Source organism: Dipodomys ordii, unplaced genomic scaffold (genome assembly GCF_000151885.1).
Source record: "Dipodomys ordii isolate 6190 unplaced genomic scaffold, Dord_2.0 Scaffold54, whole genome shotgun sequence".
Lineage (NCBI taxonomy): Eukaryota > Metazoa > Chordata > Mammalia > Rodentia > Heteromyidae > Dipodomys > Dipodomys ordii.
This window is the reverse complement of record NW_012267270.1, coordinates 1555217-1582448: the sequence shown is the minus strand read 5'-3', so window position 1 is coordinate 1582448 and position 27232 is coordinate 1555217. Positions and strand designations below refer to the sequence as shown.

At 61.5% G+C, this 27232-nt stretch overlaps 1 protein-coding gene across 2 annotated transcripts in view; it reads right to left on the bottom strand.

Annotated features, from left to right (window-relative positions):
* Window positions 1–27232, bottom strand: part of Shank2 (SH3 and multiple ankyrin repeat domains 2) — a 283271-nt gene that overhangs the window by 18014 nt on the left and 238025 nt on the right. For both annotated transcript variants that reach the window (XM_013020959.1, XM_013020960.1), the window contains 5 exons: window positions 7024–7159; window positions 6371–6451; window positions 6123–6131; window positions 4904–4924; window positions 83–213 (listed from right to left, as the gene is read on the bottom strand). In XM_013020959.1, coding sequence (XP_012876413.1) covers window positions 83–213; window positions 4904–4924; window positions 6123–6131; window positions 6371–6451; window positions 7024–7159 — 378 coding nt within the window. The remainder of the gene's footprint in view (window positions 1–82; window positions 214–4903; window positions 4925–6122; window positions 6132–6370; window positions 6452–7023; window positions 7160–27232) is intronic.

The following is a 27232-nucleotide window of genomic DNA, read 5'->3' as shown; positions in this document are numbered from 1 at the left end:
CCCCCCGCAGATGTGAAGTCCATCTGTCTGCCCTCCAGGGCCCCCAGAGCACCATCTCTAGCTCCAGGGCATGGCTACTCACGTTCATATCGGAGACCGCTGGGAAGCACCGGCTGGTGGGCCTCTGCTTAATGGTCGCCACTCTCGACTCCATGGCTACATTCTCGGCAGTCCGCGAGGGCTTGGGGGCTGGGATAATCTCTTCTGGTTTGTCTGCAATAGACAGAGAGGATTGGAGCGGCCACTGCCTCCAGAAGGAGCTGTCTTGGTTAGAATGCAAAAGAGCAGCGACAGCTCCAGCGCCTGGAGCTGCAGGCAGGCAGATCACGTGGGGCGCATGCATGCATCTTAGCCACATGCATCCAGTAGGGCCCCATGACCGGACCGCACCTGCCAGAGGGGCACATGCAGGTGGGATGGCGGTGGGCCTCAGCAGCTCAGCCCGCCCCTTTGCAGCTGCTACGTCACCAGAGCTGGGAGCAGAGTCTCCACTGCCTCAGTGGGGTCAATGACCTCATGCCAGGGTCTGCCTTATCCACTTTTTGGATTATTTTCTTTAATATTTTGAGATCAGGTCTTGCTCTGTAGCATAGGCTGGCTCTGAACTTGTGATCCTACTTCTTGAGAACTGTGATTGTAGGGCTATATCACCAGGCCAGGCTCAATTTGTGGAGTGTGTGTGTGTGTGTGTGTGTGTGTGTCCAGGGGCTTGAACTAAGGGCCTGGGTGCTGTCTCTGAGTTTTTGCTCAAGACTAGCACACTCTACCACTCGAGCCACAGTGCCACTACTGGGTGTTTTTGGTGGTTAAGTGGAGTTAATGATTCTCGCAAACTTTCCTGCTGGGCTGGCTTTGAACTTTGAACACTATTCTCAGATCTCAGCCTCCTGAGTAGCTAGGATTACAGGTGTGAGCCACTAGCACCTAGCTTCAACTTGTAGAATTAAAAAGAGGAGACTCAGAAATGGGGTTCCCCTTTGTAATCAAATGCAGTTTCCAAGATAAGAACCCTGTGCCCCGGGCTGGGCCACAGACAGTGCAGGTTCATGTGTGCACGCGCACGCGCACACACACACACACACACACACACATGGAACTACCATTTATTCTCCTTGCACTAGAACATTCCCAGTTCTCAAGGAAGCCAAAGGCTTAGGTAGTCCTTAGAAATTAAAGAAATATATATATATATATATATATATACATATATATTTAGAATGAACATTTAAGGCGGGGCGTGTTCTGGAGCTGTCTGATTGATGGTGGGGGTTGTCTTGGGGAGACGCGACATGGCAAAGGCCCTGTCTCAGGCTGAGACCCGTGCGCCAGTGTCCAGCCTCATGTGCCCTACAGGGCCCTAAATGACCCCAGATGGAGTCCGTGCAGAGCCGTGCTGTGGGCACTCCCATGCGCCCGCAGAGGGCAGGAAGAGCAGACCATCTGGAACGTTCTTTCTACAAGCTCAAGGCCTTCTCCTGGGAAACCCCAGCCCATTGCAGGGATCAGGTGGCTCCCTGTGAAGTGAGCGCTGGTTATGCGTCTGTGGTGTTCAGGGAGCCATGGAAGCGGCTCTTCGATGGCCGCTTCTGGAGGAGCTGGCCACCGGCAGCCTCCCTGTCCCCTCTCCCCCCACCTCCGTTGCCTCGTTGACCCCTAGGGTGGTGAGGAACACCTGAGGGACACGGTGAGGGGAGGAGGGGACGAGCCGGTGCCCATCACAGCCCCTCTGGCTCCTGCCAGACGGGACTCCGGGTTCCAGGGGTGCACAGGTGAGGGCAGCGCCCTCCGAGCAGGGCGGCGGCACCGGAGCGACCACACGGCTGTGGACCCACGAGCTCACGGGCTGGTCCTTTGGGAGAGATGTTTGCTGACACCGGACCATGTCCCTGTTTCACTTGCCAGCAACAGGTGGCAAAGATTCCTTAAGCGGCCTCTGTTGCCCTCCTGTAATGTGGCAGGCTGGCAGCCTCTGGCCCCGCTCCGTGCTCGGCCAACTCCAGCTGACTGGGCTCCGAGGTCCCCCGGGCCTCCCTGCGCCCCCGGTCTCTGGCCTCATCTGGGTGTCCGGGCCCGCCTCCTGCTGTTGGGCCAGCTCACCGCCTGCCCGCTGTGCTGCGCAGGCCGCACCCGCCCGCCTCCATCCGCTTCCCATCCTGGCATCTTCTTCCATGGAGCCACGCCCTTGGTTCTGGGCTGGCCTCCGTGTATGCTGATGGCTGGGTTGAACAAGCTCTGTGCCCATCTTCTCCCCTGCTCTGCCCCCCCTGGCAGCCGGGCCTCGCTCTCCCCTGCCCGGGCTCAGGGGCGCCTGGCTGACCATTGGGGCCAGTGCGGTGGCACGGCTGGCTTGGGTCGTGGGTGCTGGTCGTGTCAGGAGAGGTGCAGCCACTGGTGGCCCCCGCATGTTTCTCTCTGAGGAAGGGCGACGTCTCCCGGGAACTGGGGAGCCATGTCTACTTCTTCAGAGAGCCCCGGGAACTACCACCTCTCATCAACGTGCTGGTCCTGACCTTCTGCCTAGGGAGACTGAGCGGGGGCCCAGCGCTGGGGGCGGGGTGGGGGACTGGAGTCTGACAGAGCAGTGGGGATTCCGACAGAGACACCCCAGTCTGTGCGTGAGCTGCAGGAGGCAAGAGAACGGGGCTGCTGGCCTTGCCGGGCCTGCCCGGGGCCTGTTGAGCGGAGGAGTGGGCAAGGTCCGGGGAGGGCCTGGTGGGGCCTTGGTTGAGCTCCGTGGCTCCAGGTGGCAGCTGGGGCTGGGCTTCTTGGAGGGAGGTTATCGGCTGGAGAGGCGGTGGAGGCCTGAGACACAGTGGTCTTCTGGGGAAGGTCGGGCCCAAGCTCACCTGGCGGCTGGCGACCAGGACCTTGGTACCTGGGGGAGCAGGTCTGGCACACTGAGGAACAGAGCTCCTCTTGGGCGGCTGAGCTCGGGGCAAGCTTCCAGCTGGGCCCCTTTGGAAGCTGTAAATCTGCTTCCCGGGTGGCAGCAGACCACGCACCGCCTGCAAAGTCTGGGCTGGCACGTGGCGTCTCCCACGGGGGGCAGTGGTTTGGGGCCTGCTCCCCCTTGGCCTGGCGGCAGGCACTCCAGAGCAGGTCTTGAGTGGAGGTGTGAGGGGCATCACGAATCCTTGCCTGGGGCCTGGTCCCGCTTGCTGCTTTCCATGCAGAGCGCGCGGCTGTGGGAGGAGAGCACTTCACTTCCTCCAGGATGCAGTCTGCAGACCGAGGTGCTTGCTTGAGGGTCACAGGGCGGTGCTCCAGAGTGCGCAGGACAAGGCCTGGCTCTGCCCATGGCCCGGCTCTGCCCACGGCCTGCGCTCTGCCCACGGCTCACTTCTCTTGCTCACCTACAGTCCAGTGCCCTTGTTCCTATCTTGGGATGAGAGTGCCACTTCCAGGAGCAAACCAGAGATGCCACAGCCCCGGGTGCTGGGCCCAGTTACCCTGTGGGCACCAGCCCAGCAGGTCAGAGGTCGTGGCCCCACACCCTCCGCTGCCAGCGCTGCACTGGCTGGCGTGTGTCCTCGTCTTGTTGAGCTCAGGGTGTCAGCGTCCAGTCAGTGTGCACCCCCGGGGGGAGGAGGGACTTGTCGCAGGCCACAGGACAGGTCGCAGGACGGGGCAGGCCCGCCCGCCCCCTCTCAGTCCTGCAGCCGTGAGGAGGCTCTGCTCCACCTAGCTGCCGCGCAGGCTTCCTTCCTCCCTACCGTCAGGACGGCCTCTGCTTACTCTGTGGGACTCCGTCTTGGCAAAGGCCTTATTTCAGGTAAGGCCCCCTTTGTAGGTTCTGCTGGGCATAGACTTTGGGGAGACATGCTCTGCAGCATAAGCGGAGAGGCCAGGGCCGTTTCCTGTTCCCAGGCCTCCTGAGGAGGGAGGGGCAGCCTGGGGCAGGGCGTCCAGCTCCAACGTGTGGACCACATTCTGTGTTCAAACAGAAAGTGGGGTCCCATCTCCAAGACTCGGCCCTCTGAGGCCACCCTCTGCTGAGGGGGAAGGGTGGGCAGGTGGCCCGCGCCCTGGCACCTTCTCTGCCCTGGGTCCCGTGCGCTGCTTCCCTGGGCCCGCTCTGTGGGGCCCCGGGGGTGCGTTGTTGTCAGGGAGGTGGGAACTGGCGTTGGGCCTGGGGTTGCAGGCCCCTCAGGTTAGCGAGCACCTAGAGAGGAAATTCTCAGAAACCAGCCAGCACGTCCCCTGCGAGGCAGGGCCCCCTTCAAGGCAGGCAATCTGCTGCTGCCCGCCAGAAAGGAGGTGCTGCACGGGCCTTCGGCCGCTCCCTGCCTGGAGGTGGGGTGGTGGGGAGGGGGGAGGGAGGGAGGAGGCAGCCAGGTAGCAGGTAGCAGGTAGCATGGTGGCCTTCTTCCTGTAGTGTGTGACCTGACTGCTCCAGCCCCTCCCGCTGTGTTGTCAGTGCCTGGCTGAGCTGAGCTTGCAGGCAGGCAGGCAGCCGCATTCTCAATCAATCACTCTCAATCCTGTGGGGGGCTCTGGGTGTGTGCGTGCTGGGCTGTGGACCGAGCGTCCCGAGCCGGGAGCCGGGTCGGGCAGGCAGGGGAGAGCAGTCAGAGCCACTTCCTGGCAGCAGGCTGAGCCTTGACCGCCACTGCCTGCCACACACGCGCTCCTGGGCTCCGAGGTCCTCAGGGCTTCCCAGCCAGCTCAGGCAGGATGTCCCGACAGCCCAGGGGACACACAGACAGAAGCCAAGCAGATGGGGACAGGGACGGGGACAGGGGTGGTGTTCGGGGCTGGACCCATGGGCAGAGCCCTGAGAGGGGGAGAGGATGCAAGGCTCACAGCACATTCTAGACTTCACACAACCGTCACAAGGGGGTTTTTCTCTTCTACTGAGGAGCGAGGGGCAGGAGGACTGGAGACAGACACTGGCTTCCCTTACCCTTCTTCTTCCGGACTGAGGCTTGCAAACAGAAAGGGGAGCGATGTGAGCCACGGCCGATGGCAGAGCCCCCCACAGCGCGCACCCAGGGCCTCGCCCTGCTCGCCCTGCTCTGCTCAGGGTGCTCATGGCAGAGGCAGGGGAGGGCACCGTGTAGGGGTGGGGGAGGGGCTCCCAGGACCAGTGCCTGCGCTCCAGCTCCTTCTCAGCCGCTAACCGACTCCCTTCCTGACAGGGAAGGCCCGGGGCAAGGTGGGAGAGAGCACTGCGGGGAGGCTGGGACACAAATCAGGCTTGGGGTTGACCAGCTGGGAAGGCAGAGGGAGGGAGGACAGAGGGAGGCCGGGGACCGGAGGGCAGGGAGGGGGGGAGGCCGAGGGCTGGGAGCACAGAGGGAGGAGGGAGGCTGAGGGCTGGGAGCACAGAGGGAGGAGGGAGGCTGAGGGCTGGGAGCACAGAGGGAGGAGGGAGGCTGAGGGCTGGAGGACAGAGGGAGGAGGGAGGCTGAGGGCTGGGAGGCCTCTGTGGAGCCCCATGAACATGTGCTGCTTGTTTATGCCCCAGTGGACCCCAAGGCCCCGGGAAGAGCCAGTGAGGGCTGCTCCTTTTGGAGCAGGACACGGGACGCGTCCACTGCCCAGCCCTGGTGCACAAGGGAAGGACATGGTGTGGGTCACACGGAGGATGGGGAGGCGGTGGGTGCTGCTGCCTAGCCTCAGACTCTGCCCTGGAGGGTCGGGGTGTGTGTGTTCATGTTAGACTCCTCCCCGGAAGGGCGGGGGCGGGTCTTGTTAGACCCCGCCCTGGAAGGAGGGGTGGATCTTGTTAGACTCTGCCCCAGAAGGCCGGGGTGGGGAGAGGAGCCCTGCTGTGCTGCCCCAGGATGTGCTTTCCGCTGGTTCTGTGTCCTCCAGGCAGCTCAGGGTCCTTGGTGCTGTTGCCGGCCTGCAGCCTGCTTTCCTCCGCTTTCTCGCCCCGTGCCCCCTGTGGCCTGCTCCAGGCTGCTGCTCACCCTTAACCCCCCCCCCCCCCCCCCCCCCCCCCCCCCCCCCCAGGCACCATCTGCTCTAAAGGCAGAGCCTCCTGCAGCTCCGGGGCATGGCCACACCGGCTGGCTGGGGAAGGAGGTGGGGGTGGGGTGGTCTGCGCAGGCCTGGGCCTAGCGGAGGCGGGTTCAGTGGGGTGCCCTGGACAGCAGGGACCCCGTGGGGCGGCTTACCTTTATCCACTAGTGAGAGGCCCAAAAATTCAAAATAAAACAATGTTAGATAACCCCCACCATACCAGCACCCCGTGAGGCCCCGGGCATGCAGAGGGCAAAGGGCGTGCAGCAGCGCCATGCGGGTGGGTGGAGGGCAGGCCAGCAGCACAGAGCCATGCACAGGGCATGCGGCGGGCGGGGCAGGGCTTTGGTGGTCCCGAGGCCCGGGCGGGCAGCAGGGGCCTGGCGAGGGCAGTGGCTCTTACCGAGCTCCTCCAGCTCCGCTGTCATGGACTTGGAGCGCAGCGTGAGGGCTGTGGTGGGCGCCCGCTTTGGAGGCGGCGGAGCTTGATGGGTGGACAAAGGCCGGCGTGAGGACCCCCCGCAAAGCCCTGGGACCCCACAGGCTCAGCCACCCACTGCCCCCAGGGTGGGGAGAGCCTGGGTTTTCCGGGGCGGCCCGCAGGGGGGCCAACACAACAGGGCGCCCTGGCGAAGGGCGATGCTGGGTTGGGCATGGGGCGGCTGGGCACCGGCCGGGCGGAGGGAGCAGCAGGCCTCTGCGTGGTGCTCTGCTGAGGTCAGCAGGGCGTAGACCTCCCTCCTGCTAACGCAAGTTCTGGGGAAGGCTGGGGCTGCCCTTGGATCGGGGGACCCCACCAGTCCCACAGTCACCCCAGCCCCTGCCGCCTCCCTGCCCTAGCCCTTCCTCCACTCCAGACCCTATCCCAGGCCCAGCCGGCACGGGGCTGCCGGGAGAGGAGCCCCACGCCCCTCCACCCCTGCCCTGTCCCGGAGCGTCCCAGCCTCAGGGTCCCCTGGATGGAGGCCGGTCCGGCCAGTGTCACGACCCTGTCTGTGTCCGGGCCTTGAGGCCCCTGCTCCGCCAGGAGCCAGGAGCGCCCTGCGGGGCACGCACCTTTCTTCCTGGCAGTGTCGTCAGGGTCCAGACTCCGGGTCACCGTGGCGACCTTGAGGATGAGGTGGTTGCCGCCCTGGCGGATCATGGTCACCACTTGCCTGTGGCCCACCTTGACCACATTCTCGTTGTTGACCTGCGGGCAGACGGGGCACGCCGGTGGGTGGCAGGCCGGCTGGGGCAGGTGGAGAGAGGTTTGGGGTCCCCCGCTGGGAAGTGGAGCCCCGACACCACAGTGGCTCTGGAGGGTGCTTCACTGTAGGGGGTGGGGTGCCTGCAGCCCGCACCTTCCACACGCCCCCCCACTGCAGCCAGGCCACGCACCCCAGTGTTCTCCAGTTCCCAGGGCCCGCGGCTCTGTGTCTCCCCTGCGCCCCGAGATGTCCAGGGGCTGCAGGCACAGCACTCCATCTTCACAGTCCGCCCTTGTTTCCCGTGTATTTTGGAAGCACGCATCACACTGACACAGCCCCTTCCCCAGCACCTCCTTTCTCCCTCCCGAGGCCTGAGATGGCACGGAGGGCTGGCTCTAGGAGCTGGCAGGCCTGAGATGGCACGGAGGGCTGGCTCTAGGAGCTGGCAGGCCTGAGATGGCACGGAGGGCTGGCTCTAGGAGCTGGCAGGCCTGAGATGGCACGGAGGGCTGGCTCTAGGAGCTGGCAGGCCTGAGATGGCACGGAGGGCTGGCTCTAGGAGCTGGCAGGCACAGCCCGTGCTGCATCAGGAGGCGGGCTGTGTCTCTGTGCTTCTGGGACAGGGGACGCAGGGCCAGAAGGCAGAGATGAGCTGGGCGCCGCTCGCCCATCTCATAACCCTGGCTACTTGGGAGGCTGAGCTCTGAGGATCACAGTGTGCAGCTGGCCCAGGCAAGAAAGGCTGTGACGCCCCTATTTCCAATTACCTAGCAAAAAGCTAGAAGTGGCCAGGGGCCGGGGCCTGTGGCTCATGCCTGTCTTCCCAGCTATTCAGGAGGCTGAGCTATGAGGATTGTGGTTTGAAGCCTGGGGACTCTTTGAAGTCTGTGGGACTCTTATTTCCAATTTAGCACCCCCAGAAAAGCCATCTGGCTCAAGGGGCGGAGTACTAGCCTTGAGCAAAAAACGCTTGGGGACAGTGCCAAGACCCTGAGCACGGGCTTCATGCGTGCACGTGCACGTACACACACACACACACACACACACACACAGATTCCGGAGGATCCCACAGCAGAGGCAGGGCTGGACCCTGCCCCTTTTCTGAATGCTCTTTTTGACCTCATTAAGAAATATGCAGCTGAAGTCTCCCCAGAGGGAAGGCAATGTGGAGGTGCCCCTCCCCCTCCCCACGCATCCAGGCTTGGCCCCTCCCTGCTCTGTGTGAGAAATGGAGGAGCTTCGAATGCCGGGCCTCTCTGCCCTGTGCCCCTGTGCCACCTCTGCCCGGAGGCAGGGTAGGGAGCTGGGGGTGTGTGGCACGTTCTAGCCCGCACTCACTCGCCGCTGCTTCAGACTGGCCTGTCTGGAGCACCCTCACACGGCGGGGGAGCACTGCTCAGGGAGCCTCAGAGTCCCGACCCTGCGGCAGACGGCCCGGCGTCCAGTCCAGTGCCGCCGCAGAGGGGGTGCCAGGGCCTGCAGCCCGCACAGCCCCAGGGGGCTGGACAGGCTGGAGCTCCGTCCTGGCCCTCCCACGAGCTGCTGTCTGCCTAACCCGGTGTGCTCAGGAGCACCCATCCCCCAAGCCACAGCTGGAGCCAGAGCCACGGGGGACCACGTCCGCCACGCACAGCGCGGGACAGGCCAGCCCTGCTGTGCCACGCCACGCCCGCCGCGGCGCACAGCCAGGAGGGCGCCTCGTGACTCTGCACCCTGGCCTGCACTGGAGAAGGCCGCGCGACGAGGTGCTTCCCCCCGCCCCCACCCAGAGCAGGAGGTGCCCTGTGCTGTGTTCCCAGTCACGGCAGCAGCCCCAGCCAGGCTGCAGCTGGGAGAGGACAGACAGTGCCAGCGGCCCTCAGTGCCTTCTGTCCATCCCAGCCTCCAGGGCCGGAACCCCGCCCAGCCGTGCTCCAGCGCACGTGCGGCGCCGGGGGCTTGTCAGCGGTCAGGCTTGCACACAGGAAGGTCAGAGCCCATCTCCACCCGCCCCACCGTGGGGAGGCCTCCGACTTGGGCTGCGTGTGCTGCCATAGGCCGGGCCCCGGCTCCCAGGCCCGGCGGGGAGGGCTGGTGACCCCATCAGCCACCGCTGCCTTGGGTGCTATCTGTGTTAAGTTTGGAAAGGGATGGAATGAACTCGGCACATGGCTGGTCTTGAGCTGAGTCCGGTGTCACCTGGGCTGTTGCTTCTGATTTGCTGCGACACCCAGAGCACAGGCCTGGTGCGCTTGGGCTCCCTGGGAAGGGCTGGGCTGGCGGGCTCCTCTGTGGAGGGGCGGGCGGCGGGCAGCGGGTCACACAGTGCTGGGGGCAGCTGCCCACCCCATTTGTCACTGCAGGCGTACGCCTACCAGGTGGTGAATGTGACACGGACCCCCTCATTCCCCACTGCCCCAGTGCAGTCGGAAGTGGTCAGCAAAATGTCCCCAAGTGTCCTGAAGCCTGATGCTGGGGATCAGACCTCAGCTTGGTGAGAAGCTGGGGTGACAGGTGCGAGCCTCCTGCCCCTGGCCCTCCCCCACTCCCAGCACCGCTGTCCTCCAGCTGTGTTGACATCAGCGTTTTAACTACACCAACCTTCAGGCTTCCACCCTGGCTATGCAGCACCCATTCATAGTGAAGCCATACAGTTAACTGTGATTACTTTGTCTTTTCCTGTACATTTTTCCCGTGGAGCAAAATAATTTTTTTATTGGCTTAATTTTCTGTGTACTTAACAGTAATTCAAATCCAAACAGTTCTCTAATTATGTGAATTTCTTCAAAACCCTCAACTCCACTAGGTATTTTAAATTTGTCTTTTTCCTGAAGAAATTTCTCCCAAAGTCTTCTGTTTTGCTCTGAGTGGTTGTCTTCTGTGTTCGAGGCCTGTTGTCCCATGGCTGCCATCTCAGGACGTGGCTGTCTCTGAAGCCTGGCCCATGTGTATACATATTCACACAGCCTTGCTTAGACAGAAGATATCCCCTAAACTCCCAGTATGAGGATTGTTTTCAATATACACCACGGTGGCTTTACTGTAACAGTTGGCACTTTGGCTGGGTATAAAAATTCGAGGCTGGAGGATAAGATAAAGGAAGCTTCTAGTACTAATTCCTCTGCAGGTAACAAGGACAGAGTCTGAACAAAATACAGTCCCCCCAAATGGGAACACTCTTCAAAGGCTTTGGAGTCTGAGCAAAGCAGGCAGCTTCCAGATGGGGGCCTCAGTTAGCACCCTCCTCAGACCAGGGCCCTTGCCAAAGCTCACCAGAGGGAACCTGTGAAGTTGGACGAGACAGCCAGGGTGGCCACGGCACGAGACAGCCAGGGTGGCCACGGCACTCAGCATACCGAGGGGGGGGGGGCGTCTCAGCTAAGAGAGATGGAAGGTGTGCGCTGCGCACTGTGGACAGGCTTCCCTGGGTCTCTGGTTTATGCCTGCGAGTCCAGGGTAAACCAGGGCATCTTGGCGGTGAGGCTGAAGCACTCAGGTGGAAGTGTGAGCCGCTGCCCTCGCAGGGCAGCCAGCCTGCAGTGCGAGTCTCATCACACGGAAACAGCGGCCGAGGGCAGAGCTGCCACACACCCAGGACACGCCCAGGCCCTGAACCGGGGAACCCTCAGACAAAGAACTTAGAACAGCTACCATAACAATACGTAATTAGGTAAAGGAAGAGAGAATGAATAAAGGGAAACATCAGCAAAAATAACTAGCTGTAAGTAGTAGAACTAAGAAATACAACCTGTGAGAACTTAAAGATGCAGTGGTACAGAACAGAGTAGATTCAACAGGCCGAAGAGCCAGCGATGCCACAGAACCCACCCAAGCCGGAGCGGGGAGGGGAGAGGAGGAGGAGGGGAGGAGGAAGAGAGGAGGAGGAGGAGGGGGAAGGGGGAGAGGAGGAGGAGGGGGAAGAGTGGAGAAGAGGGAGAGGAGGGGGAGGGGGAGAGGGAAGAGAGGAGGAAGGAAAGGAGGAGGGAGAAGAGGATGGAAGGAGAAGGGGAGAAGAGAGGAGGAGGAGGGGAGGAAGAAGAGCTTTGAAGAAATCAACAGTGGTTTGGATGCATGGGACAACACAGCTTCAACGTAATGATTTCAGAAGGAGAGAAATGGGTCACTGAAAACTTGGGGAAACAGTGGGCCCCAGATGTCCTCTATCTGGTGAAATAAATCCACAGATCCAAGAAGCTCAGCAAGTCTGAACAAGACAGAAGTGCACGGGTAGACACATTTTAGTGAGTTTGCTGAAAACCAGGCCACCATGACTTTCCATCCGCCACTGCAGGCTGGCGCTGGCTCTGGTGGTCATGCCTGTGACCCAAGCTGCTCAGGGCTGCGACCTGAGGACTGCAGTTTGAAGCCACCCTGGGCAAGAAACTCTATGATATACTTTTTTTTTTTTTCAGAGCTGGGGATCGAACTCAGGGCCTTGCTCTTTCCAGGCAAGTGCTCTTCCACTGAGCTAAATCCCTAACCCTTCCACGGGACTCAAATCCAATTAAAGACCAGAAAGCCAGAAGTGGAGCTGTAGTTCAGGTGGTAGAGTGCTCGCTAGCTTTGAGCACAAAAAGCTTGGGAGCAGCACCCAGGCCCCAAGTTCAAACCTCAGGACTGGCACAAAAGAAAACAACACAGAAAACTGCAGGCCGGAAGACAGTGGCATAACCTCTCAGTGTGTGAAAAAACTTTCTATGTCTGCTTAAAATACCTTGAAAGAGTGAAGACAAACTAAGACCTTCACCAATAAAGAACCAAGTTATGTGTGTGCGGTACATGAGCACTCTAAGGAGGGGCGGGGCGGGGCGGGGCGGGGCGGGGCGCAGAGCTCTGCTGAGCACGCTTCCAGTGCCCACAGTGCCCCAGAAAAGGTGTCCGAGGAGCCCCTTCAGATCGGAGGCATAAAAACGGTCAAACGTTAAGTAGAAGATTGCTTTCCTTCTTGATTAAAATAGGAGTGGGACAAAGTGAGATGGCAAGAAATTATGTCGAAATATGAACTTTACAACTTTGGCCAGGGGCGGGAGGATGGGGGAAGGGGAGGGCGGAAGGGGGGGGGGGTAGATGGGAAGGGATGGGAAGGTGAAACAAAGGAGGAGGCAACAATGCTTGATAAGAAATGTACTCATTACCTTGCCCGTGTAATTGTAACCCCTCTGTATGGCATTTCCACAATAGCCTGACGCTGGTGGCTCACGCCTGTAATCCTAGCAACTCAGGAGGCTGAGATCTAAGGGTCTTGGTTCAAAGCCAGCCTGGGCAGAAAAGTCTGTGAGACTCTTATCTCCAATAAACCACTAGGAAACCAGAAGTAGTACTGTGGCTCAAGCCTTGAACTGCTCGCCTTGAGCTGAAGAGTGCATGGACAGCGCCCAGGCTGAGTTCGAGCCCCACAACCAACAAAAAAAAAAAGACTAGGACAAAGAACACACGGTGTGGACTGTTTACAAGTATTCAGACGCAACGCACGGCAGAGCGTGAAGAGGCAGCGGTGGGTCAGGTGACCTGTGTGGTTCCAGGGCTTTGGGCTTGGGGCGAACGCTGTGGGCTGGGAGAGGCCCAGGCTGTGTGTGGTAACCCTAGAGCCGCCACCAACGGCCCGCGAGGAAGGGCAGGCAGAAGCCCCATCAGCAGATCAATAACCCACAGTGACAGAGGGAAGGGGAAACGGAGATGGACGGAAAACAGACTCAAAGACTCACCAACCTCAGTAATTATATTCTTGAAAGGCAGACCACACGATGACCAAGAGGTTGAAGGTAAATAAAGGGAAAAAGCCCATGGGTGGAGTGACTGTATTAGTATCAATAAAAGTCTTCCACCAACATAAAAATAGTTTTCTAGCTAGAAAAAAGTCAAATGTAGAGTTCCAGTGTCCCCGGACCCCCGCCCCTTGGTGTGTGCCCCGGGTCCCCCCCCAGGGGTATGCCCACACGCGCTGGTGGCCGTGCCCACAGCTGCCCTGCATGCTTTAATGGGCACCAGATTTTATGTGTTCTTTTTTTTTTCTCAGGCCCTAGACTTGGACTTGAACTCAGTACCTGATACTTTGGCTCACGGTCTGGTGCTCTAACAACTGAGCCACGTCTCCAACCCCCACCAGATTTTCTTTCATTAGAGGTGATGAGTTCTAAAGCGATCTAGTGCTAATGGTTGCAAACCTGAAAATTAGCTCAAACCTACTGGATTCTGTGTTTTCAAAGGTCTGTTCTTAGAATATGTGAATTACGCATCAACAAAACTGTTAAGAAAAAATATTAGCAACCAAGAGGCACACCTCCTAATGGGAAACGATACCATTCGCCAGTAGGATGGGGCGATCAGAAACACGCATGCCCCTAATAACAGGGCCTTGACTGGATAAAGCTAAGTTGGCAGGACTGAGGAGAGGTAGGCGGCTCAGGTTGATGGGACGCGTGGACAGATCAGTGAAGACCCCGCGGTCGCCGGAACGCCAAACGTGCTGCGTCTCGCCTCCACGTGGCCCGCGGCCCGCGCCCCTCCCGACCGCGCAGCCTCACTCTGTCCCGGGCTTCCCGGGTGGCCGTTTGCCCCTCCGTGGGGGGCCTTTCCCGTCCCGTTTCCTCAGTTACTCCCCACCCCTCCCTCGAGGTAAACCTTGCCTAGCACGGCAGGCCGTCCCATTTTGTTCACTTTCCTTTGGTTTTACATAATCTCTGGTTTATCTTTTAGTCCATCTATCAAAATACTCACATCTGCTCTAATATTTCTAATTTCCAGGACTCTTTATTTTGTTCTCTGCGTGTTCTTTTATAAAGGAGCATTTTGTTCTCGCTCCAAGGCGGCAGCTTCTTCTTTGATCTCGTGGAGCAAATGAATAAGCTATTTTCTCCGCCTCACCCTCCCCACACCGTGTTTCCTCCCATCTTCTCATGCCGTGTTTGCTTTGGGCTTCGTCTTGACTGCTCATCATGTGCCCAGGACACTTGTGGGCAGCTCATCAACAGGACTGGCCTCTGAGAAGCCAACGTCCATCCTCGCCTGCTATTTCATGAACACTAACCAACCGATTCTCACCAAGTTGGTAGGGAAAGCTCCAAGACCCAAATAGCAAACCCAGTGTTGATGGAGGGCGGCGGGAGCTGACACCACCTGACCCTGAGGTGGGGTCCCCGCGAGGGACAGACCGCTCCACAGAACACCCAACAGTGGGGAAACTGACCCACAGGAATCCGGCCCGCCGGTCCTTTGACAGGGGGCAAAGGCGGTTCCCTGGGGGACAGACAGGACGGACAGCTGGACCCCCAGGTCCAAAGGGTGACGTTGGTGTGGACCTTAAACCTTTCACAGAGCAACGCGAGTGCGTCACAGTCGGACATGGAGGACATACAGCCAGAAACTCCTGGAAGATAATGTAGGAGACACCCAGGTGACTTCGAGTGTCTAAATACAACACCAAAAGTAAAAATGGAAAAGCAGATTGACAGACTGGACCATTAATTAAAAGCCTGTGTCGTGCAAAATATACGGTGAAGACACCAGAGATACGAATCTTTGCAAACACAGGCAGAAGAAGAGTCAAATTCAGCAATAAGAAGGCAGCCGTGGCGAGGGGAGGTGGGGACAGGAAGGTCCTGGACCAAGTGTCCTGTCTCAGAAACCAGTCGGACACGCTTCGGGAGGCAGAGGTAGGAGCATCACAGTCCAAGGCCAAAGACAGTGTGAGAGCTCGATGGAAAACCAAACGGAATCCAGAATGACTGGGCGGGGGGGGGGGGCACTTGCCTACAGCTCACAGGGCCCCCATTTCACACCCCAGTATTGCAAACACACGGAGGTACCTCTATATGGACGGGTATGCTCAGACACGATTGCACGGGCAGTGTGGAGAAAACACACCTTTTCCCGGCCCAGGGGCCCACAATCCTGTGCCTTGGTGTTCACTCAAGCGCGCGGAAAGCTAGGCCACCATGAAAACCCGCACGCAGGCGCTTCTTGGGAGCATATCAGAAATGAGGGGGCACCCAGGATGCCCTCTGCAGGCCAGCGCTGGTGTCGGGGGTGGGGGTGCACGCCGGGTGCCCTGTGCAGGCCAGCGCTGGGGCAGCGGGGCGCGCTCCAAGACGGGGGGCCTGGCCAGGCCAGCGCTGGGGCAGCGGGGCCCGCCCCAAGACGGAGGGACCCGGCCAGGCCAGCGCTGGGGCAGTGGGGCGTGCTCCAAGACGGAGGGACCCGGCCAGGCCAGCGGTGATTCTAGTAGCTGCTGGACATGGTGGAGAGGCAAAACCATGGGCAGCGAAGAGAAAGCTGGGTATGGGGTGGGGAACGCTAGATGTGCTACAGTGTGTTTTAGGACTGTTTTAGGGTTTATTTTTGGTCTGTCGTGGGGCTTGAACTCTGGGCCTGGGCGCTGTCCCTCAGCTCTTCAGCTCAAGGCTAGCACTCTACCGCTTGAGCCACGGCGCCACTTCTGTTTTTCTGGTAGCTAATTGGAGATGAGAGTCTCATGGACTTTCCTTGCCCGGGCTGGCTTTGAACCGTGATCCTCCGATCTCAGCCTCTTGAGTAGCTAGGATGACAAGCATGAGCCACTGGCGCCTGGCAAGTTTTAGGGGTTTTTTTTGGTGCCAGTACTAGGGTCCTGCACTCCTGTTTGGCTAGAGTCACACCTCCACGTCTGGCTTTTTGCTGGTAAATTGGAGATAAGAGTTTCAGATGACCTGCCTGGGGTTGGCTTTGAACTGAGCTCCTCTCAGTTGCCTGAGTAGCTAGGATTATGGGCGTGAGCCCTGGCGCAGGGCCCTGAGCCTTTCTGGCTCTCTGAGATTGTTCCCTGGTTTCTACCTGAATTCACCATGGCCGTGGGCTCAGTTCTTTGGCTTCACATCTCTGTCCTGAGACTGTGGGAAATGATCACTAATCACTCCATCATCTGCTCGTTTTTGGCCTGTCATTCAGAAGTCGGAGCTCAGCAATGCCCGTGTCTCCACTAACAAGGTACCCTGACAACAGCCGGCGGTTTCCTTGCAGTGGCAGTGACACACACAGTGTTGCTGGAAACTGCTTGTGCTCGTTAGTGCCTGTCATTTCATTTGCAGTCATGTTCAACGACAGGACTTTCTTTTCGGATCTTTAGAGATTTAAAAAGTCTTAACTGTTCAACCATTACACGAGATGCCTTCCCAGCCCAAAATGTACAAAGCGGCTCCTATTCAGAAAAGTCGTTTTACTTCTTATCTCGATAAAGTTTAAAAAGCAGATTACCCAGTGGGCGCAGGTGGCTCATGCCGGTGAGCTCAGCTACTCCCGAGGCTGAGATCTGGGGACCCAGTAGGCACCAAAAAAAAGCTGGAAGTGGCGCTGTGACTGAAGTAGTTGAGCACCAGCCTTGAGCAGTAAAAGCTCAGGGGCAGTGCCCAGGCTCCAAGTCCAAGCCGCACGCCTGGCAACACAAAAAGCATCCAACTGCCCTTACATTAAAAGGAAGAAGTGAGCAAACACCGTGTGTAGGTGTGTGTGTGCGTGTGCGCAGCTCTTGAGCACACGTGTGCCCCCCCCACACACAATGAAGGCAGCCTGCTGTCTTTCCCCTCCCGGCCCTTCCCACGTAACAACACATCCTGGAGACGCCCCGCGTGACTGCGGCCGGCCTCCATGGGTGGGGTGCTGGTGTTTTCAGACTCTTCCTGTCATTGCAAACAGCCAACACGGAGAGCCGCATGCACGCATGTTTTCCTGCTTCTCCCCGTGTGTCTGGGAACATTCACCCATGTGGGCGTGCATGGCTCTCCCATCCCAATCCAGGTTTTCCGCCGGAGCTCCAGTCCTGGGCCCGGTGGCCCCGGGGCACCTGACTGCAAGGCTGCAGCCTCCTGCAGCTGCCTCTGTGTGTGTGGCTGGTGCCGGGGCTTGAACTCAGGGGCCCTTGCTCTCCCTTAGCCTTTTCCATTCAAGGCTAGTACCATACTACTCGAGCCACGGCTCTACTCCTGGCTTTTTGCTAGGTAACGGAAGATGAGAATGTCATGGACTTTCCTTCTTTGGCTGGCCTCAAACCACCATCCTCAGACCCCAGCCTCCTGAGCGGTGGGATGACAGGTGTGAGCCCTGCGTGGGCCCGGAGGCCGGCCTCTCCTCTCTGCCTCCCTCGCTGCCCAATGGCTGCACTCGAGGCCTAGAACCTCCTTGTCCCTGTCTGTCCCTAACACAGCTGCCCCCTGGAGCTGGACGCTAGGCTCCTGGGAGAGAAGCCAGTCTCTCGCCCCTCGGGAACGTGGGGGTGGGGATGTGAACCAAGCCGGAAGCTGGCCGGGGGGGGCCCCCACCCGGCCCCTCCGCTGGCCCCGGGCACTGCCTGTGTCCCTGGGGAAGGGGTCCGGTCAGCAGTCCGGCAGTCTGGTCCCGACGTCCCGACGGTGAGCACACTCTCAACCCAAGAGGCTTAGGGAGCCAGGGTGACTCTTGACCCTGCCCAGCCCACCCCGCGCTGCGCCTGCCCAGTGCTGGGGACGTGGCTCACGGTGACATTCAACCCAAGCACCACGGGAACCGGGTGATGCTCCCGCCTCACAGGGCTTGACGCCACAGCCAGTGCCTTGGGCGCGGGAGGAGCTGCGGGGGACCCAGGGGCCGCGGGGAGCTGCCGGCTGCAGCCCCTCACCTCTGGAAGTGGCGCCCCAGGGGAGCACCCTGACTTCTCGGGCTGCTGTCTGCACCCCCATTGCCTGTGCACGACCCTCCTCCCCGCACCTCCTGCCCTGCTGGTGTCCGGGCTGGGCACGGCTCAGCTGGGCCGGCCCCCAGGAGCTGGGGCTCTGGACACCCACATGTCTCCCGGGACCTGCTCAGTCTCCCACCCAGAGCCTCCCCATTTCTCCTGGGACAGCGCTGTCCCTGCCACATGGCTGGCCTGCGCCTGTAGGCACCTTTCCCGATTTCCCTGGCTACCCTGGGTGGTCCGCCATTTGCCTAGCTGGGCTTTGCTTTGCTACACAAGACACCCATTAACTTGAACTCAGGGCCTGGGCGCTGTTCCTCAGCTCTTCAGCTCAATGCTACCACTTGAGCCACAGCGCCACTTCCGTCTTTTTCTGCTTATGTGGTGCTGAGGAATTGAACCCGGGGCCTCATGCATGCGAGGCGAGCGCTCCGCCCCCGAGGAATCGAACCCGGGGCCTCGTGCATGCGAGGCGAGGGCTCCGCCCCCGAGCCGCCTTCCCAGCCGTGCTGTCCCTCTTCTGCTCAAGCTTGCTGTCTACCCCCTGAGTCACTCAGACGCATCTGACATTTGGCTGAGATGATTCCATGGACTTTCAGATCTCAGCCTCCTGAGCAGCGAGGGTGACGGGCATGAGTGGGCTGGTGCCTACCCGTGAGCAAAGTCCCCAGGCACAGCCTCACCCCTGCGTGGGTGGACGCTTGGAGCTGCAGCCGGAGGGACCCCAGGTGGTGGCCAGTGCTCGGGAGCCCCTACCCTACCCAAGGGGAGGCTTGCCCGCTGGCAGAAGAGTCCGGGTGAGTAAGAGTTGCATGTCGGCCTCAGCGATGACAGTGGTGTGTCCCCCACTTCCTTCCTTCCTCCCCCGCCCCCTGGCTCTGGCCGCCCTGCACTCGCTGCGCTCTGCTGGCCCTGGGCTGGCCGCCCTGCACTTGCTGCGCGCTGCTGGCCCTGGGCTGGCCGCCCTGCACTCGCTGCGCGCTGCTGGCCCTGGGCTGGCCGCTATTGCCCCCTTCCCAGGCATGGGGAGGGCCCAGGCCACACGGACACCAGGCTTCTGAGCACGAGCTCCTGGCTGCCACCCGTGCCCCCCTTCCCCCCGCGTGCCCTCGGCACGGCTGATGCTGGCTCTGGGTGGTTTTAGAAGGCCCCGGAAGGCCCTCCACGCCCAGGAGGCCTCGCGTGCGTGGTGATGACACGCGGGTGGCCGGTGCTCATGCGCTCCGCGCGGCCGCCGCCTGTCTCGGCCGGGCCTCGGGACACACCACGCGGCCCTCTCCGGCCTCCCACTCTGGGTTGACCCGCTGTGCACACTTCACCAACGGCATCGGCTCAGCTTTTTCACGCCTGCGCTCTTTCTGATCACCCGGGCTGTGGCCTGGCGGGACGCCCTCCCTCTCTGTGGCCCGACAGGGTCCTGTGTGGACGGACCGCGCGGCCTGCCCGCCTCCACTGCTCACGGTGTGGGTGCAGTGTCCCTCCGGACGCTGGTGTCCATGCCCGCTTGCCCGTGCCGAGGACCGGCACCGCCCCTAGGCACGCCAGACTCCGCTTCAACTCAAGAGCACCAGCAACACGTGCCCCCCACACTCTGACCGGTGCCACTGCACCCCCCCCAAGTCCACACCCAGTCCACTCCCGCACGAGGGCCCGATCTGACATCCCCAGTGAACAGAGATGCCGGGCAGACCTCCACGAGGTCAAGTGTGGGGTCAGCCACGCCGCGCGGCGGGCGCCTGGAGCTACAGATGCACCTCCCCTCCACGGCCTTTGTAGGTCTGGGCTGGGGAGACCCACTTTGCGAAGAAAGGTGTGGCGAGGCGGAGGCCGGACAGGAGCAGCTCCTCCCTGGCCGTCTCCACGGAGGCCAGGCCGAGGCCCAACCCGAGTGATGGGAGCCAGCCCACAGCAGCCCAGCTTCCCCCCACCCCCCTGCCCACTGGGCCAGGCAGCAGCCAGAGGTGAGCGCGGTGGGGCCCCTGCCGTTCTCTAAAGGAAGCGAGTTCCTCCGAGGGCCCCGCGGGGAGAGGGACTCAGAGCAGACGGCGTGTGGCCCCTCCCTCCAGGGCCTGCAGCGGTCGGACTGGGAGCCAGGCCGCACACAGCCCTTGGTGACCCCGCAAGGTGGCTCTCCTCCATGTGTCGATACCTCATTTCCTTTTCATGGCAGAGTACTATTCCACGGCATGGACTCTCAACTCCACTTCCCAGCGTCTCTGAAGGAATCCGGGCCCTCGCGGCCGGGTGCCTGCCAGGCTCCGGAGACGCCCCATCGGCTTTGCACCGGCACAGGTGGCGCGAGGCCGCCACCCTGCGGGCCGGGCCGTCGCAGGGCCTGGGGGCCTTCTGACAGCTCACCAGGGGCCTGTGTCTAGAGCCTGCGCGTGTGCACGTGTGTGTGTGTGTCACAAATGGGCAGCTCTCTTCCTGCAACTATGACACTGCACGTGAACACGCGGATGATCCCCAGAACTGAGCGGGGCCTTCTGCCTGGCCCGTGGTCACATGAGACCACGCTTCCAGCCAGGAAGCACCTGCGGGCCCCCTTCTGCCTTCCTCCATTGTCCACCCCCCCCCCCCATCCATCATGTGTCCACCTATCGCCTGTCCGTGCCTCCATCTGCCGCCGCCTGTCCTTCCAGCCACGGTCACCTGACCACCGTTAGGTCCCCTGGTGCCGGGTACGACGCCGGCTGCTGAAGGGCACGTGGTGCACTTTGGGCTGGATGGGGTGAGCAGCACGGAGAGCGGTCCGCTGGAGGGGGCTGGGGAACGAGGGTGCAGCGGGAGGAGAGCCCTGCTCACTGGCAGGCAGGGGCCCAGGAGGAGCAGGGTGGTGCCTTCAGACCCAGGTGCAGCCAGGGCCGGCTGCCCATCCGGGGGCGCAAGGACGGGGTACACACAGAGTGAACGCCGGCTCACCCGTGGCCACAGGATGGAGGGGCACGCAGCCTCTGCAGCGTCCCCAGTGAGACCCGGGCCGCGGGCCAGCCTGCGCCCTCCTCCCTCCCCAGGGCCGGGGCCCCTCGCCCAGCCCCTGTGCGGCACGGTGCTGTGCCGCGCACCGGAAGGGTGCCAGCTGTACATGGCGGGCGGGCTGGGCCTGTCAGGCGTCTTGTTAAAGTTTGAGTCTGTCGGACAGAGCTGAGCATGAGGCTCGGGCTAAAATAAACCGCGCTGCGTCAGTGTGTGGGCTGCTCTGGGGGCCGGCTCTGCAGCAGCCGAGGGGCCATCATGCGGCTGGGGGTGGGGGGAGGTATTGACGTACCCAAGGGCTAACAAGCGCCACCTCTTGGACATCTGAGGGCAGGAGAGCCGGCCGGGACCCAAGCCTGGGCTAGACCATGATGAACAGAGACAAGGCGCCGTGGGTACAGCCCCATCCCCGTCCCCACGGGCCCCTGGGTCTGTGCCTGCCGGGCCCCTTCAGGGGGGCCTGGGGGGTCAGGAGCCCTCTACCCAAGGGAGCAGAGGCTGGAGGAGGCAGGAGGGCCCCCCAGATCCCGAGGGGAGCGCAGCCTGCCACCACCCTTGGGCTTCAGGCCGGAGAACCTGAGATCGCTGGCTGCCCGCCTGTGAGGAATGCGTCTTGACTAAGTGATCCTAAAGCCACATCATCCCTGCTTCGGTTTAGATAAGTCCTTCCGACATCCTGTTGAAGGACAGAAGCAGGAGGAAGCTAGGTTACTGGGGGCGGAGCTGGGTGGGAGGAAGCGAGGTCATTGGAGGCGGAGCCAGATGGGAGGAAGTGAGGTCATTGGAGGCGGAGCCAGATGGGAGGAAGTGAGGTCATTGGAGGCGGAGCCAGATGGGAGGAAGTGAGGTCATTGGAGGTGGAGCCAGGTGGGAGGAAGTGAGGTCATTGGAGGCGGAGCCAGGTGGGAGGAAGAAAGGTCATTGGAGGTGGGGCCTGGTGGGAGGAAGAAAGGTCATTGGAGGTGGGGCCTGGTGGGAGGAAGTGAGGTCACTGGGACACACCCTTCCCTCTGCTGCCTGACCGTGAGCAGGCCTCTACCACTGTCCAGGTCACAGGCTCACAGCAACCAGCCATCAGACGGGGGACAGGAGCCTCCAGAACGGAGCCTTGCTCTTCCTTAGAGTTGCTCCTGTCAGATGCTTGTGGCGGTGGTGGGAGACTGGCAGGACCCGGGGGGAGGCTGGGGGCGCTGGGGCCCTGCCAGTTCTGGGTTTGGGGGAGCTGCCCTGGAAACGTCTGGGCAGCGGGGCCGTGTGACGGATGCTGCCAGCTGGGCTCTCACCCTTCATGCTGGCCCCTGCGCCAGATGGGGTAAGACGAGAGTGGACAGAGCTCCCGCGCAGCTCCAGGATGAGGACAGGGCAGCGTGGGGAGGGTGCCCAGGGGGGAGCAGCCACGGCTCCTGCCTGCTGAGTACAGAGGCAGAACAGACAACCCCTCAGGAAGGAGAATCTGGCTGGGCCTCCGTGCTCACCCGTTATCCTAGTTCCCCAGGGGGCTGAGATCTGAAGATGACCGTCTCAAAGCCAGCCCAGGCAGGTAAGTCCATGAGCCTCTTATCTCCTATGAACCACCAAAAGCTGGAAGTGGCGCTGTGACTCAAGTGGTAGAGCCCTAACCTTGAGCACAAAAGCTCAGGGACAGCGCCCAGCCCTGAGTTCAAACTCCAGAACTGGCACCAAAAGAAAAGGAAGGAGAAGTCGGCCCTCAGCTCATCAAACATTTGGCCTCTAGTTCCAACCACAGTCACTTCCACTTTATCCAGAGTTCCACAGTGCGCCCCCCCCTCCCGGGGCCCAGAGCGGTGGTCACCGCCGGGGTTGGACTCAGAGCAAGCACACAGATGCAGGGAAGCCAGGGCCACTCGGCTCTGTGCCCGTGAGAGGCCCAGCCCCCAGCGCGGCTGGCTGGAAGGGCTGCCAGACTCTGGGAGCGCATCAGGCCCCTTGTCCACACAGGAGACATCGTGGAGCGTTTTTTGCTCGTTAGAAGCCTTCTCTCACAGCACTTTTATGCAGATTCTCTTTGGTGCCTCTGAGTGGCTGTGGAGCCACTGTGAAGGGCCATGAGTCCCGGGGACCTGCAGCTGGCCTGATGCTGACATGGCCACTTGGTTAGCGGGTGCGTAGCACACACGGGCCGACACGCCGCGCACGGGACGGGTTCATGTCCGTGTGACGGAGGGGGCGGGCTCCAGGTTCCATCACCCTGCTAGCACGCCATCTAAAACTCATATACAGTTGGCTTCTGGAATCTTCCAGGTAACATTGTCTAGCCATGGTTGATGGTGGGGTCTGGGGGTGCCAGGCTATCAGAGGAGGACTCTCTGCACGGTGGACCCTGGGCCATGCCTTCCTGAAACCCGGGGCGTCTAGTGGCCTGCTCACTAGCTCCCCGCTGCCAGGGAGAAGGGCGGGGAGCGGTCACAGGCTTTCTGGGACCGGGAGGGTGGCTAGCCCTTCTCCTTGGAGGCCCAGGAAGCCCCAGTGTCCCAGGATGCTGCACCCCAGCCCCCCGGCTCTGCTTCAAGCTGCAGGATGGGGTCAGCCCCGAGGCTCTGTTGGGGACGGGCACGGGGACCGTGGGCTTGCTGACCCCCAAACGTGCGTCCTGATGTGCGGCCAGTTGGTCCCCCACACGGGCTGCAGCGTGGGCTGTAGATGGTGCATGCGTGCGCGTGCGTGAGGGCACTGCCGGGTGAGTCCTCACCCGCGGGCGAGGTCTGCTGCATCCCCGGGCAGAGCCGGGGCACCGGCCACCTGGAGTGGGGCACGGCCCGGTGTGGTCACAGGAGCCCGCTCACGGAGAGCCCAGGGAGCGCGGCTGCATGGCAGGGAGAGACGGGGCTGGGGCCGGCTGGTCTCGTATCCCCGCTACATCCCTGGACTTTTCTAGAAGCCAAAACTTGATTCCCAGTGGAGGCCCACACAGAGCCTTCATACCAGCTGGTCATGGTGGCCAGCAGCTGGCGTGAAGGACAGGGTCAAGGCCACTGCCCAAAAGCCTGTCCCAGGGGAAGAGACCATGGAGGACCCTGTGGGCACAGAACACTGGGCCTGACGCCACCTCTGCAGCGCCCTGGCCTCCCATTGGCAGGAAGCCTGCCTCTTGGGATCTGAGTGGCCATCCTGCCTCCACGGCCGGCGCCGCCGGTGCCGGTGGACTTGTTGGGCCATGTCATGGGGGAGCTAGTGTCATGGGGCCTCGAGAAGGGACCTGGTGGCCCATCACCGGCCGAGTCCCTGCCTGGAGCCCTCTGGATGGAGCTCATGGCCGGCAGCAGAGGCTGCGCAGCGAGGCGCTCCCTGCCGGCCACTGGGGCTGCAGGATGGGGGGTGGGAGGGGCTGAGGGCCTGCAGCCCCTTCACGTCGGTGCCAGCGGCAGGCGGTGCCTGGCAGAGCAAAGGCCGGTGCCCCGGCACGTGCGCCAGGCAGATGGAGAGCGCGCAGCCACTGACTGCGCTCTGAGCCCCCATCCAGGCCGCGCGGCCTTCCTGCCCGGCAGAGGCCTCCGTGCCCCTTGGCTGCTCGGTATGTACGGTGCCGCAGTGTGGCTGCGGCGCCAGCCGCCTCCCGGGCGGGTCTCGGAGCAGCCGTCCAGGCCGCTGGCGGGCAGTGGGCTCCCGCAGCCAGGCTGCTGCACGCTCCCTCCTGCCTTGCTGGGCCTCAGCTTCCTCCCCGGGGAGCAGACCTGGCACTGTGTCGCTCCCAAGGTGCCGGGCAGGGACTCAGGCGGCCTGGCCCCAGCACAGGGCCCGGCTCACAGCACTCAGTAAACAGCGACCTCCAGCAGCTCGCTGACACCAGCTGTGTACATCACACCAGCAGTCACTGCTTCCCAGTGTGCGTCTCCGCCAGCCTGGGACCCCACGGGTCTGACCCCAGTCTCACACCGGAGGGTACAGAGCCCCCCCCCCCCGCCGCCAGGTGACACTGACAGTTGGGGCCTGCTACAGGGGGCCAGGCGGGTGGGCGCCCCAAACCCAGGAGCTCCCCGCCTCATTTCCCAGTGTGTGTGTGTGTGTGTGTGTGTGTGTGACTTTAACGACTTCCTACAGAGCTCAGTCTGGCTTTGAACTCATGATCATCCTACCAGGGAAGGGCAGCACCAACCCAGTTTGCATTCTGTTTTTTGCTTTTGTTTGTTTTGTTGCTGGTCCTGGGGCTTGAATTCAGCCTTGGGTGCTATCCTTGAGCTATTTTGGCTCAAGGCTGGTGCTCCACCACTTGAGCCACAGCTCCACATCCGGCCTTTTCTGTGATTAACTAGGGAACAGCTCTCAGCCTCCTGAGTAGCTAGGATTGCAGGTGTGAGCCACCAGCTGTGGCTAGCTTTCATTCTGTAGTGTGAATAGAATCAGGATGAAGTTGTTGTCCCCCCCCACCCCCCCCATGACAGAGTGTGCTGTGGGAGGCGTACTTCTGGAAAGGCGTCTGTCCAGGGCTGCCCTGCCCTGCCCTGCCCCGCCCCGCCCCGCCCCGCCCCGCCCTGCCCTGGGGGTCCTCGAGCCAGGGCTGTTTTAGGCAGCTCCTCTTTTTGCCAAGAAGCCTGACTGTCCAGCTCCCTGCTCGCTCAGGTGTTTCCTGATGGCGCGTGTGTCCTGCGGCACTGGTTCCGATTACACTGTGCATCCTGGCGGAAATCCTCTCCCCCGGCCGATGGGGGTGCCACCGGCCACGTCACCGGCTGGCCGATCAGCCCCACCTCAGCCGCCATCCTTTCCCGTCCTGAGCGGTCAGTGTGCTCCCAGCTGCTCTGTCCAGCTCTGGTTTTTAGGCTGTGGCGCTTCGAACGCCGGCTGCGAGCATGGCTGGGTATTAAACAAGGAGGAGGGACCTCAAGGAAGGCTCAGACTCACGTGGAAAAGCAAAGAGATAACTTCTTGGGGAACCCCAAGCACAGCAGGCTGGAGTCTTGGTTCTGACTGCCGCACTTGAGGACACGTGGTCCCCACAAGCGTTTACACAGACGCCTGGCCGGTGACAGCCCGGCCGGCAGGAGCCTCCTTGCAGCCGGCCCCGCCACCCCCAGGCAGCGGGCGGCTCGTGCCGTGTCCTGCAGGATCTGCCCATGTGGTCTGCCCACAGGGCCCCAACAGCACCCCGGATCTGCCCACAGGGCCCCGACAGCACCTCGGACCTGCGCACAGTGCCCCAACCACCCCGGATCTGGGTACAAGGCCCCAACAGCACCCCAGATCTGTGCACAGGGCCCCTGACAGCACCCCAGATCTGTGTACAGGGCCCCCACAGCACCCCAGATCTGTCACAGGGCCCCCAACAGCACCCCGGATCTGCGTACAGGGCCCCGACCACCCCGGATCTGCGCACGGGGCCCCGACCACCCCAGATCTGCGCAAGGGCCCCCACAGCACCCCAGATCTGCCCACAGGGCCCCCAACAGCACCCCAGTCCGCTGTGCCCCTCCCGAGGGCCGAGCGTGTGGGCTGGGCTGGCTGGCACAGAGCCGGGGAGATTTATGGCTCAATTTAGCTCCTGCCTGTTCCGCGTCACAGCAAGTGATTTATTGAGTGCCTTGGCTTTCAGACAACTGAAGAACCAGCCCTCCAGTGAGCGACGCACCCCACAGGGATTAGACACCTCATTTCCTGGGCTCTGATCCGGTGACTTCCATCTGGGAGGCCCCTTGTCACTGCCCAGCCAGGACAACCCTGTGGGGGCTGTCCTGGGATGAGCCACGGCCCAGGACAAACCACAACCTGAGACAAGCCACGGCCCGGCCCGAGACAAGCCATGGGCCAGGACAAACCACAGCCCAGGACAAACCATGGCCCCAGACAAGCCACGGCCCAGGACAAACCACGGCCCAGGACAAGCCACGGCCCAGGACAAACCACAGCCCAGGACAAACCACAGCCCAGGACAAACCACAGCCCGAGACAAGCCACAGCCTGAGACAAGCCACGGCCCAGGATAAACCACAGCCTGAGACAAACCAGGGCCCCCTCAGAATCCTACTCTACTACCATGGGGAGAAACAGGAGGGTTGAAACTGATCATAGATGGTGATGATTTGTTTTGGTGCCAATACTGGGGCTTGAACTCAGGGCCTGGGCCCTGTCCTTTAGTTTCTTTCCCTCAAGGCTGGCACTCTACCGCTTGATGCACAGCTCCACCTCTAGCTTTCTGGTAGTTAATTGGAGATAGAGTCTCATGGACTTTCCTACCCAGGCTGACTTCAATCCAAGATCCTCAGCTCTCAGCCTCCCGAGTAGCTGGGATGACAGGCGTGAGCCACCAGTGCCCAGATTATTTTAATCATGGTTTTAATGAGCTGGTATGGATACATTCTTATTAGCTTATCACGAGCTCACCCTTGGCCTTGCAAGCTCTTTGGGTCTTAGAAAATGACAAGTGCCCTGTATCCACCCAGGAGAGAGCCCCCTCCTCCCCCATCTCCTCCCTCCCCCTCCTCCT